The sequence below is a fragment of the Pleurodeles waltl genome, chromosome 2_2, assembly GCF_031143425.1.
Source record: "Pleurodeles waltl isolate 20211129_DDA chromosome 2_2, aPleWal1.hap1.20221129, whole genome shotgun sequence".
NCBI lineage: Eukaryota > Metazoa > Chordata > Amphibia > Caudata > Salamandridae > Pleurodeles > Pleurodeles waltl.
This window is the reverse complement of record NC_090439.1, coordinates 1,194,826,022-1,194,839,377: the sequence shown is the minus strand read 5'-3', so window position 1 is coordinate 1,194,839,377 and position 13,356 is coordinate 1,194,826,022. Positions and strand designations below refer to the sequence as shown.

Below are 13,356 nucleotides of genomic sequence, written 5' to 3'. Positions count from 1 at the left end.
GAGAAAGATCCAGCGTATGAGGAGAAAGGTCTGGGGTATGAGGAGAAATATTCAGAGTATGAGGAGAAATATCTGGAGAATGAGGAGACATGTCAAGGGTACGAGGAGAAGGATTTGGTTTATGACGAAAAAGATCTGGCATATGAGGAGAAAGGTCAGGATTATGAGAAGAAATACCTGGAGTATGAGGAGAAAGATCCGGAGTATGAGGAGAAAGTTCCGGAGTATGAGGAGAAACATCAAGTGTATGAGGAGAAGGATCTGGTGTATGAGGAGAAAGATCTATAGTAGGAGGAGAAAGATGTGGCGTATGAGGAGAAATAACTGGCATATGTGGAGAAAGATCAAGCGTATGAGGAGAAAGACCTGGAGGATGAGGAAAAAGATCCGGATTATGAGGCAAAAGGCCCAGAGTATGAGGAGAAAGATCTGCAGTATGAGAAGAAAGATCTGGAGTATGAGGAGAAAGATCCAGAGAATGAGGAGAAAGATCAAGCATATGAGGAGAAGGATCTGGTGTATGAGGAGAAAGATCTATAGTAAGAGGAGAAAAATCTGGTGTATGAGGAGAAAGATCTGGAGTATGAGGAGAAATATCTGAAGTATGAGTAGAAGGATCCAGAGTATGAGGAGAAAGATCCAGCATATGAGGAGAAAGGTCTGGGGTATGAGGAGAAAAAAATGGAGTATGAGGTGAAATAATCAGAGTATGAGGAGGAATATCAAGAGTATGAGGAGAATGATCTGGTGTATGAGTAGATAGATCCTGAGAATGAAGAGATAGATCTGGGGTATGAGGAGAAAGATCTGGCGTATGAAGGGAAAGATCTGGAGTATGAGGAGAAAGATCCATCAAATGAGGAGAAAGATCCAGCATATGAGGAGAAAAATCCAGAGAATGAAGAGAAATATCCGGGGGATGAGGATTTATATCCAGAGTATGAGGAGAAAGATCCAGAGAATGAGGAGAAATATCAAAAGTATGAGGAGAAGGATCTTGTGTAGGAGGAGAAAGATCTGGCATATGAGGAGAAAGATCGTGCATATGGGGCGGAAGATCCAGTGTATGAAGGGAAATATCCGAAGTATGAGGCGAAAGATCCATAGTATGAGTAGAAAGGTCTGGGGTATGAGGAGAAATATCCGGAGTATGAGGAGAAAAATCCAGAGTATGAGGAGTCATATCAAGAGTATGAAGAGAAATGTCTATTTTATGAAGAGCAATATCCGGAGTATGAGGAGAAAGATCCTGAGTATGAGGAGACATATCAAGAGTATGAGGAGAAGGATCTAGTAGGAAGAAAAGGATCCGGTGTATGAGGAGGAATATCAAGAGTATGAGGAGAATGATCTGGTGTATGAGTAGATAGATCCTGAGAATGAAGAGATAGATCTGGGGTATGAGGAGAAAGATCTGGCGTATGAAGGGAAAGATCCGGAGTATGAGGAGAAAGATCCATCAAATGAGGAGAAAGATCCAGCATTAGAGGAGAAAAATCCAGAGAATGAAGAGAAATATCCGGGAGATGAGGATTTATATCCAGAGTATGAGGAGAAAGATCCAGAGAATGAGGAGAAATATCAAAAGTATGAGGAGAAGGATCTTGTGTAGGAGGAGAAAGATCTGGCATATGAGGAGAAAGATTGTGCATATGGGGCGGAAGATCCAGTGTATGAAGGGAAATATCCGAAGTATGAGGCGAAAGATCCATAGTATGAGTAGAAAGGTCTGGGGTATGAGGAGAAATATCCGGAGTATGAGGAGAAAAATCCAGAGTATGAGGAGTCATATCAAGAGTATGAAGAGAAATGTCTATTTTATGAGGAGCGATATCCGGAGTATGAGGAGAAAGATCCTGAGTATGAGGAGACATATCAAGAGTATGAGGAGAAGGATCTAGTATGAAGAAAAGGATCTGGTGTATGAGGAGAAAGATCTGGGGTATGCGGGAAAGATCCAGAGTATAAGGAGAAGAATCCAGCATATGAGGAGAAAGGTTTGGAGTATGAGGAGAAATATCCGGAGTATGAAGCAAAAGACCCAGAGTATGAGGAGACAGATCTGGCATATGAGGAGAAATATCAGGAGTTTGAGGAGAAAGATCCAGAGTATGAGGAGAAAGATCCAGAGTTTGAGGAGAAATATCCAGAGAATAAGGAGAAAAATCTGGCGTAGGAGGAACAAGTTCCAGAGTATGAGGCAAAAGACCCAAAGTATGAGGAGAAATATCTGGAGTATGAGGAAAAAGATCCAGAGTATGAGGAGACAGATCCGGCATATGAAGAGAAAGGTCTGGGGTATAAAGGGAAATATCCGGAGTATGAGGAGAAAGATCCAGCGTATGAGGAGAAGGGCCTGGGGTATAATGAGAAATATCCGGAGTATGAGGAGAAAGATCCAGAGAATGAGGAGACATATCAAGAGTATGAGGAGAAGGATCTGGTGTATGAGGAGAAAGATCTGGCATAGGAGGAGAAAGATCTGGCACATGTGGAGAAAGATGCGGCATATGGAGAGAAAGATCAGGATTTTGAGGAGAAATATCCTGAGTATGAGGAGAAAGATCCATCACATGAGGAGAAAGGTCCGGCATATGAGGAGAAAGACTGGAGTATGAGGAAAACAAACCGCAGTATGAGGCGAAAGACCCAGAGTATGAGGAGGAAGATCTGGCTTATAAAGAGAAAGGTCTGGAATATGAGGAGAAATATTAGGAGAATGAGGAAAATTATCTGGAGTAGGAGGAGAAATATCCAGAGTATGAGAAGAAAGATCCAGAGTATGAGGAGGAAGATATTGTGTATGAGGAGAAAGTTCTGTATTATGAGGAGAAAGACCCGGAGCATGAGGAGAAAGATCCGGCATATGAGGAGAAAGATCTGGTGTATGAGGAGAAAAATCCAGAGCATAAAGAGAAAGATCCATAGTATGAGGAGAAAGATCTAGCATAGGAGGAGAAAGGTCTGGGGTATGAGGAGAAATATCCAGAGTATGAGGAGAAAGGTCTGGGGTATGAGGAGAAATCTCCAGAGTATGAGGAGAAAGGTCTGGGGTATGAGGAAAACATCCGGGGTATGAGGAGAAAGATCCTAAGCATAAGGAGACATATCAAGAGTATGAGGAGAAGAATCTGGTGTATGAGAAGAAAAATCTGGCATATGAGGAGAAAGATCTGTTATTTGAGGAGAAAGATCCACAGCATGAGAAGGAAGATCCAGATTAGGAGGAGAACGATCTGACATATGAGAGAAAGATGCAGAGTATGAGGAGAAAGATCCATCATGTGAGGAGTAAAGTCTGGAGTATGAGGAGAAATATCCGGAGTATGAGGAGAAAGATCAAGCGCATAAGGAGAAGGATCTGGTGTACGAGGAGAAAGTTCTGGCATTTGAGAAGAAAGATCCACAGTATGAGAAGGAAGATCCGGAGTATGAGGGAAAAGATCCAGCGTATGAGGAGAAAGATCCGGCATAAGAAGAGCAAAGTCTGGCAAATGAGGAGAAATATCCGAAGTATGAGGAGAAAAATCAAGCATATGAAGAGAAAGATGCAGAGTATGAGTAGAAAGGTCTGAAGTATGAGGAGAAATATCCATCATATCAGGCGAAAGATCTGGAGTATGAGGAGAAAGATCAAGTGTATGAGGAGAAGGATCAGGTGTATGAGGAGAAAGATGTGGCATATGAGCAGAAAGATCAGGATTTTGAGGAGAAATATCCAGAGTATGAGGAGAAAGATGCAGATTATGAGGAGAAAGATCCATCATATGAGGAGAAAGGTCTTAGAGTATGAGGAGAAATATCCGGAGTATGAGGAGAAAGATTGGGAGTATGAGGAAAAGGATCCGGAGTATGAGGCGAAAGACCCAGAGTATGAGGAGAAAGATCTGGCTTATGAGGTGAAAGATCCAGAGTATGAGTAGAAATAGCTGAAGTATGAGGAGAAAGATCTGGAGGATGAGGAGAAAGATCACGCATCTGAGGAGAAGGATCTGGTGTATGAGGAGAAAGATTTGGCGTGTGAGGAGAAAGACCTGGAGTATGAAGAGAAATATCTGGAGTATGAGAAGAAAGATCTGGAGAATCAGGAGAAAGATCTGGAGTATGAGGAGAAATAGCAAGCGTTTGAGGAGAAGTATCCGGAGTATGAGGAGAAAGATCTGGCGTGTGAGGAGAAATATCTGAAGTATGAGGAGAAAGATCCGGAGTTCGAGCAGAAACATCCGTCGTTTGAGGAGAAAGATCTGGCATATGAGGAGAACGATCCAGAGTATGAGGAGAAATATCCAGACTATCAGGAGAAAGATCAGTAGTATGTGGAGAAAGATCCAGAGTATGAGGAGAAAGATCCATAGTATGAGGAGAAATATCTGAATATGAGGAGAAAGATCCATAGTGTGATGAGTAAGATCTGGAGTATGAGGAGAAAGATTCAGCATATGCAGGAGAAAGACCCATAGTATGAGGACAAAGATCCAGAGTATGAGGAGAAGGATCCAGAGAATGAGGAGAAGGATCTGGAGTATGAGGAAGGAGCTATGTTGCTGAGGATACAGACGAGGAAAGAGAAATGAGGTGCAAGACTGTTTTGTATAAAAACCATATCTTGGAGCATAGGGACCAGGATGAATACCTGCAGCCTGTAGAGGGAGGTGTACCAGAAGCAGGGCTAGATGAAGTACTCTGGGAGCCGGTGGAGGGACGGAGGGGTCTAAGGAGGGTCCAGGTAGAGAGAGTGACAACATGAAGACATGAACAGAAAGTGGAGCAACACATGTGATACTTAAGGTAGACCTTTTTGCAGAAATGGAGAAGATTCTCTGAATGTCTCCGTTGTTTCTATTCACCAAGGATGAGGAGCCGCCTTGCGCGTTGTGAAGTTTTTGGTTTCAAGTCTCTGATTTTGCAGGTTTGTCAGGTTTGTGCCCCCACCAGAGGTTTTAATGGATGAATGCAGGAACTGATGAAGCTGGTGCTACAGAACTTTAAAGATGGGTGTTATTTTGCTCCACGTAAAGAATAAACAACTGGTACAAGAACAGACCTCTGAGGAACATCACAGACGACTGGATCTAAGCCGGGTTTGAGAAGAGTTAGGAAGAAGAAACCAGCTCAGCACCTCTCCTTCCAGACTGGAGTTTCACAGACCACCCGAAGCCTATGATGAATGATGCATGATGCCCACCTCAGATAAATCCAGGAAGACAAGGAGGCTGTTACCCAACATGCAGAGATGGTCACCCGGATATGATCCAGTGTTATAATAGGAGCAGCTCCTACAAGAGCCGACAGGCGTGAAGTGAGACGCTAGTCTTTGGCTACACCTGCTGAGACTTGGTTGGCAGACAGTTCACATACACCTTGTCCAACCGTGGCAGACCTAATAGAGGCCATCATTTGGAGCGATGCCAGGAGACATCCTTGGACGTCGGGGTCTTCGGCCCATTGTAGAGTGAAAAGGTGATGTTTCTACACAGGGAATTATAAGTCACAAGTCACATGGTTTGCCGAAGGGTTGAGGTTGTTTTATGATTGGAGACTGGGATGACATCTTCATGGAAGAAGGTTAGCTTCAGAGCTTCAGTGACCCTGCTCTCCTGTCCTTCCATCTGCTGCTGACTTGGACCTACAAGTATCCCGATGAAGAGTGGGTCTTGTATAGTTAGATTTCGTGGTTAATGGTAGTGTAATTTTGCCCGTAAAACAAGTCGGGGAGTAGGAAAGTAGCCTCTTTCTAGCTTGGTTACCCCCCCTTGTGGCCTGTTTGACAGTGTTTTTATGTGTTCACTGGAATCCTGCTAACCAGAACCCCGGTGAGTATGCTCTCTCTCCAAAGACTCTGTATTTCATCCCACAATTGGCATACTGGTACCTCCATGTAAACCCCTAGTATATGGTACCTTGGTACTCATGTCATTGAGGTTCCAGGGAATCCCTATGTTGCTGCAGCAGTTATTCTGCCCCCCATAAGGAGCCCAAGCAAAGGGTTCTGCAGGCTTGCCGTTGCAGTCGGCGTGAACCGGGTGCATGCACCCATTTTCACTATGGGTCACTGAACTATGTCACTATAAGTCCCTCTATGGAAGGCCCTCTCAGCCCAGAGGGCAGGGTGCATGTAGCTGTGTGTGGGGGCACGCTTGCACTACCAGGGGTGCTCCAACAAACTCCAGACCCATTTTCCAGAACTTTGTGAGTGAGGAGATGCCATTTTATGTGTGTATTGGACTTAGGTCACTACCTATAGCCAGCTGCATAATGGTAATTCAGAACCTAGACATGTTTGGTATCAAGAATGTTGGAATCATACCCCAATACTTTTGCAAGTATTGGTCATGTGATTTCATGTACTCCTAAGAGGACCCCCAGCATTGCTCCTATAGCCTTTTGAGGTTCTCCAGACAGCCCCAGCTGCTGCCATCTCACAGACAGGTTTCTGCCCTCCTGGTGCATGAGAAGCTCAAGCCAGGAAGGCAGAACAAAGGATTTCCTTTGGGAGTGCCGTGTTACACCCTCCCCCTTTGGAAATAGGTGTTATATGTCTTGGGAAGGGTAACCTCTCCAAGCCACTGGTATGATTTGAAGGGCACATTTGGTGCCCTCCATGCATAAACCAGTCTACACCAGTTCAGAGACCTCCAGTCCCTGGTCTGGCGTGAAACTGGATAATGGAAAGGGGAGTGACCACTCCCCTGTCCATCACTACCACAGGGATGGTGCCCAGAGCTTCTCGAAAGTGTCCCTGGGTTTTGCCATCTTGAATCCAAGGTTGGCAGGGAACTCTGGGAGCATCCGAGTGGCCAGGTCAGGCAGGTGACGTCAGAGCCCCCCCGATAGGTCGTCACCTTTCTGGGTAATTTAGGGTCTATCTATTGGGTGGTTCCTCAGATTTGGCTCACAAGATTCCAGCAGGACTCCTCTGCATCCCTTACTTTGACTTTTGACCAAAAAAAACGCATCTGGACTCTCCAGTGCTGACCTTCCTCCCTCACCGTCGATCAGCTTCTGCATCCTCAGCTTGGTGGGTAGGGGCTCCTGCCCTCACTGGACTCTGCTGTGTCTTCTTGACTTGGTCCCCTCTTCACATAGGTCTTTCTCTCCAGGAACCCACTGTTTCTTGCAGTCATCTCTGGGTTTTTGCAATTCACTTCTTTTCTTCTAAGTGGGTGTTCTGGGGAAATTATAGTAATTTACTTCTGCTTTCCTGGTTGCTGGGGGGTGTTTTTGGTACTTACCTTTGTACTTTCCTCGTGCCCCCAGTGGCCCTCTACACACTCCTCTTACCTGGGTGGGGGTGACACTCTTGCATTCCATTGTTTTAGTATATGGTTGGTGCTCCCCCTAGGTCCACTATTCTCTATTGTGTTTTACACTATTTGTACTTTTTCTAACCATTGTTATGCCTATTTCTGACAACTAGTGCATTTATCTTGTATATTACTTACCTTCTAAGGGAGTATTGCCTCTATAGTAATTTTGATGTTGTGTTACCACAATAAAGTACCTTTATTTTTGTAACACTGAGTATTTTATTTCATGTGTGTAAGTGCTGTGTGACTACAGTGGTATTGCATAAGCTTTGCATGTCCGCTAGATAAGCCTTGGCTACCTGTAGAGAACCTGGACCTGGTATAGACTGTAAGTACCTTGGGTACCTACCACACACCAGGCCAGATTCCTACAGGGGGTCCATTGTAGTTGGTTGCAGATCTGATACTGTGTAGTTCAGGTGGTTTATACGTTATTTAAACTTGGTTCTTGGAGTTGTTTCCGAGAGTTATTTGATTGGATGTTGTGGTCTTCAGCAGAGATATCTTGTAGTTCTCGCTGACAATGGATGTTGTAGGTGTTTCGTTGCATCTCTAACCACAGAAGCCATGAGAGGTTCCTCCTAGGGTTATCTTTTTATTTTGACGCAGCGCATTTTGTGAAGAGCTTTCTCAGGAATATTATAGCTTCTCAATAAAACATTTAAATGTGGAATAGAGCCGCGCTGCGTCATCCTGTGACCTCACTGAAGGTTTGTTGAGAAACAATCATGAGGGGTGAGTGTGTTAGTAAAGAGGGGGGAACACAATGTGTACAGCCAGGATGTCATGAGATCCACTTGGGGTTGGGGTGCTCCACATCAACCTGCTAGCAGATGGCTGGTCACCTGTTACACGTGTGGGCAACTAGAGGCTTCTTGTGAGCTATTCAGGCTTTGAATGGTTTGAGGTGGGTCGGACCGGCTACCTCAGCTGGTGGTAAAGTGTCTGAGACAAACATTGGCCTCATGTCAGTATTTGCTGTTCTTTGATCTATACATTGAAATCAGCAATACCCCTTCCTGCGGTCTGGAATTAAGACTACTGGTATGAACACACAGGGGCATATTTCTGAGTCCCTTGCACTGCCATTGTGTCAGTTTTGTTGGCGCAAACCTTGAACTCATATCTATAAGGGCACACAAAGCCACACTGCGTGGCTTTGAATGGCCTCCTAGATATGAAGTAAGGTAAAGCAATGCAAATGGTTGCGTAGCCTTACACTGCATCAGTGTGGGGGGCATGGCATTCCATGGCCTTGTGGTGGGCGTTCCCACACAACACCCATGGATTTTGATGAATCCCTAGATTTAAAAGGCAATGTAAACATGGGGATGCGCCAAAGCCTTACACCTCCCCAGGGGAGACGCAACAAGGAGAAATATCACTATTTAACCAAAAAGCCTCCCAGGATAGTTTATGTGCAGGAGGTGCCCCCTCCTGTACAAAAACAACACTGCGTGAATCACAATGGTGCAAGAGTGCCTGTGTTGGTACCAGCGCAATGGGAAAGGACAGGAATGCTCTGTATTGCATAAACACAGTGCATTGCTGCGCTTTCCCTCTGACGCAGAGAAGCACAGCAAGGTGACTTGCTGCACTGCTCTACATCAAAAGCCTTAAATATGGGCCACAATCTAGAGGAGAGCAGCTCACGAGAAGACTCATGGAAGCTCCATGGACCCTGCTAAGAGCCTGACAATGGACTTCACTCTTGGCCAGCCTCCAGAAGAGGTTGTGTCATGCCACTGAAACCTGCCAACCTTCCTGAGACCAGGAGCCAAGTGAACAGCCTGGTCTTCTATTCTTCATAGTTTAACTCTTGGTCACTCACAGAGGCTAAGGTAGAAGGCGTTGCCATAGTCAAGGCGTGATAGTAAAATAGGGTACCAGAGAGGAAACAGGGTGTTATGTGAGGGTAGAATCCTCCCCAGAGCATGAAAGAGGGTTGGTATTGTTAGACTTGACAGCCTTACTTTTTGCCTGCCTCCCTCCATTTTCCTGATCTTGTTTTTGCTGGTTTTAGGACTCTGGGCACTCTACCGCTGCTAACCAGTGCTAAAGTGCTTGTGCTCTCTCCCTTAAACATGGTAACATTGGTTCATCCCCAATTGACATATTTGATTTACTTATAAATCCCTAGTAAAGTGCACTACATGTGCCCAGGGCCTGTAAATTGAATGCTACTAGGGGGCCTGCAGCACTGGTTGTGCCACCCACATAAGTAGCCCCTTGACCATGTCTCAGGCCTGCCATTGCAAGGCCTGTGTGCAGTTTCACTGCCACTTCGACTTGGCATTTAAAACTATTTGGCAAACCTTAAACTCCCCTTTTTCTACATATACGTCACCCTAAGGTAGGCCCTAGGTAACCCATAGGGCAGGGCGCTATTTAACAAAAGGCCGGACATGTACTTATACGTTTTACATGTCCTGGTAGTGAAAAACTCTCCAAAGTTGTTTTCACTACTGTGAAGCCTGCTCCTCTCACAGGCCAACATTAGAAATGCCCTTATATACATTTAAGTGGTAATTTCTGATCTGAGGGGTAGCCTTGTCATGATTGGTATGGTTGGGATGGTAGTGCGAAACCCTACGTACTGGTGAAGTTGGATTTTACATTACTATTTTGAAAATGCCACTTTTAAAAAGTGGGCATTTCTCTGCCCTCACTGCCGACTGTGCCCTACAGCCTGTCTCCAATCCACGTCTGGTCTGTGGTGGTTGACATCTCCCCTTGTGCATTCCACCGAGACAGCTTTAAACACAGGACACTCAACTGCATCTGCATTCATCTACATACTGATGGGTTCTCCTGGGCAGGAAGGGTGGAGGTGGTCTCACACTTCAAGGTCTAGTAGCCTGACCTCACACAAAGGACTGGTCACCCCCCACAGGTCTCCTGGCAGACAGGGCTAGGTTGAAAGAGGAACTTGTGCACTTCATAACTACTCTTTAAAGTTTCCTCCACCTCAAAGGCACTTTCGGGTATATAAACTGGGCCTGTGACACCCTCAAATCAGACACATTCAGACCTGCAACTGGACTCTGTCAGGAAGCTTTGCTGTGCTGCCCAACTAACTCATCTAGACTGCTTTTTTGAAGGTCTGCTTTCCTGTTTGTTGCTCTGATGCCTCCTGGTCCTGACTCTGCTGGAAGGACTCTGCCTTCCTCCACAAGCGCTCTGCAAGGGCTTGGATTGAGCTTGCTTCCTGTTTCTGAAGTCTCAGGGCCAACAAAGACTTCACCACTTCCAGGAAAGCCCGAGCATTGGAAAATCGATGCAACACCTGCCAAATTCGACGCAGCGTCTGTCTTGTGGCTAAATAATCACCACACTGCCTGCCTCTTCTACACAGCCCACCTTCTATCCTGGACTGTACGGAGGCAGCGCCACAGGGAGACCATGGAGGGGGGCAGCACTGCATGGAGACCACTGGTGGGGGAGGGGTGCTGCATGGAGAACATGGTGGGGAGGAGGCAGCACTGCATGGAGACCACGGGTGGGGGAGGGGTGCTGCATGGAGAACATGGTGGGGAGGAGGCAGCACTGCATGGAGACCACTGGTGGGGGAGGGGTGCTGCATGGAGAACATGGTGGGGAGGAGGCAGCACTGCATGGAGACCACGGGTGGGGAGAGGTGCTGCATTGAGACCGTGGAAGGGGAGCACTGCATGGGGTGGTCACAGGTTGCTTTTTGGAACGTGAGCAGGGTCTGGTTGCCATCAGCATATGACACCTCCTTTACCTTTTCTGACCGTTCTTTGACCTCTTATCACTGTTAGACGTTCTTTTGTTTATATTTCTACCTAATTGTGTTACTGCTTTTTTGTTTTCAGGTCCCCAGAGCGATAATACGTTTTCCTTAAGTGCATTTAAGAAGCCACACTACATCTTTCTCTGAAAGTGCTTTTAAGAAATATGTGCATAAATGAATAAGTAAATATACAAACTGTGCCTTAGGTTTCCACCTTAGTGGCTTCTTGCTTTAAAGTGAGGTTTAACACAGCAGCAGCTGCTGAGGAGCGCTCAGTAGTTTACCTGTTGTGCCTCTCCCGGTGATCACCTGGGGAAAGAAACGTGAACAGCTTAGCAAGAGGCAGCTACACACCAGCTAGTACAATGAGTCTGCACAGGCATGAGGGGTGACTATCTCCACTACTCTGTTTCTCCTCAGCCCTCCTTTCCTAGAGCCCTAACTACCGGTTCTTCCTCTATTTAGCCCCTCAGCTAACCCTCATCATTAACTCCAAAATATGGACAATGCGCATGGCCCTCCCCCCAGTTCCATTGTGAAAACCATTTCCCACTGATGCCCTCAGGGCTCTCACGAGACCTTCCTCCCAAACACATCTGATGGACAGGCCGCTTGTTCTCAATGAAACCTCCCCCTGGAGCTGCCTGTTCTCAATGATTCCCTCCTCACTGGCCGCTTGTCCTGAGTGACCCCCTACCCACTGGCTGCGTGTTCTGTGAAACCTCCCCACAGAGCGGCCTGTTCTCAAGATCCCTCCCTGTGGAGCCGCCTGTTATTAGTGACCCCTCCCCGTGGAACCGCCTTTTCTCAAATGACCCTTCCCCAAGGAGCCTCCTGTTCTCAATGACCCTTCCCGGTGGAGCAGTCGGTTCTCAATGACCCTTCCCCAAGGAGCCCCACGTTCTCAGTGACTCCTCCTCATGAAGCCACTGCGGCTTCTTTCCAAGCCTATTTCACAAAAGCAGCCTCACCAAAGAAAATTACCTTCCAGCAATCACGTCAAAAAGCAACTCTTCTACCAGTCAAAACAAGCATTGCCAAAGGTAATCGCTCTGGTGTCTGCTGCCAGTCTTTTAGCTTTCTCAATGCATAATTTTTCTAGGCAAATTTTTGTAAAATATTGCCAGGCCTCTCTAATATTCACAATATTAAAAAAACAATTAGCCTAAATATTTTTTGGTTTGAAAAAGCCTGCATTGTGAAAGGAACTACTTTGTTTGCGGATGTGCTCCTAGTGAAAGGGCTGAATGACATCACACAGGGTGAACTCAGCTATTGGCTTAAAGTGGGCTGACCCTGTGCCCCATGCTGTATGTTGTAGTGAGTGGAAGAAAAATGTAATGGCGCAACAGACCAGTGGATGGAGGTGACTGGCTGAATGACGGTCCTGGTGTGGTAACATCAATGCATAAACATAATGTGATCTAGGATTAATTCTAACCTTGGAAAAATCCAGCCACAGACGATCCCAGCAAAAGCAAACAGAACAACACCTCCATGGCAATGAAGCAATCTGCAGGAAGAAAAAAAACATGTTAAATGTTTGAACACTCTGAGGAACCTACATTTTGTTACTATTCATTGTCAAAGCCAAACAAGGGCAAGCATGGGGACAGTGGCATCTCTAGAAGTGACATTCGGGAGGCACACACTTGGCCACAAATAAAACTGGAGGGGCCGCCTGCAAAGGCTATTGTAAAGGGGGTGTGCACATGTATGTGTGAATGTACATAGTCACTGAAAAAACAAAGGTTAAATGATGTCATAATTAGGCCTTGTAGAAATATAAAAACTGTAGTGTTTCGAACCAAAACAACACTGAGATTCAGCAGTTAAAGTTTATTGAGATAACTATAACTCGTGTTCCCCCCACAAACGCGTCTGACATCACATATTACACCATACATGTACTAAGTGGCTGTAAATCAGTGCTATAGACATATTCTATGTAGCGAGGATACTCCTAGAGCCTGGGTGTTTATTTCCAGAGCTTCGCTGAAGAGTTACGGGCATTGTAGATTATGGAATAATGCTGAATGGTAGAGGTGTCCTACTTGAACGTGCTTTACCTCTCATTGGTACGGTAACCACGGCTCCACGATTGTATGGCACAGTGCGAGTGGTGCACCTTTTAATTTAAAAACTGTGATTACTGTGGCAAATGTACACCTCTCAGCATCTTCACTCAACATTGCAGATTAGATCAAGTGTTTGAGTAGTTAATGTCTTTAAGGTGAATAAAAAATTGTTGACACGTGTGTAGAGTTATTTCAAGGACAAAGAGCTATTGGACGG

At 45.7% G+C, this 13,356-nt stretch overlaps 1 protein-coding gene across 1 annotated transcript in view; it reads right to left on the bottom strand.

The window, feature by feature from the left end:
- The window catches only part of LOC138283075 (uncharacterized), a 132,547-nt gene that overhangs the window by 104,241 nt on the left and 14,950 nt on the right, over nucleotides 1-13,356 (bottom strand). Inside the window, exons 2-3 of the mRNA XM_069221226.1 lie at nucleotides 12,503-12,574; nucleotides 11,346-11,370 (exon numbers count right to left, since the gene is read on the bottom strand). Of these exons, the coding sequence (XP_069077327.1) occupies nucleotides 11,346-11,370; nucleotides 12,503-12,560 (83 nt within the window). The 5' untranslated portion in view covers nucleotides 12,561-12,574. The remainder of the gene's footprint in view (nucleotides 1-11,345; nucleotides 11,371-12,502; nucleotides 12,575-13,356) is intronic.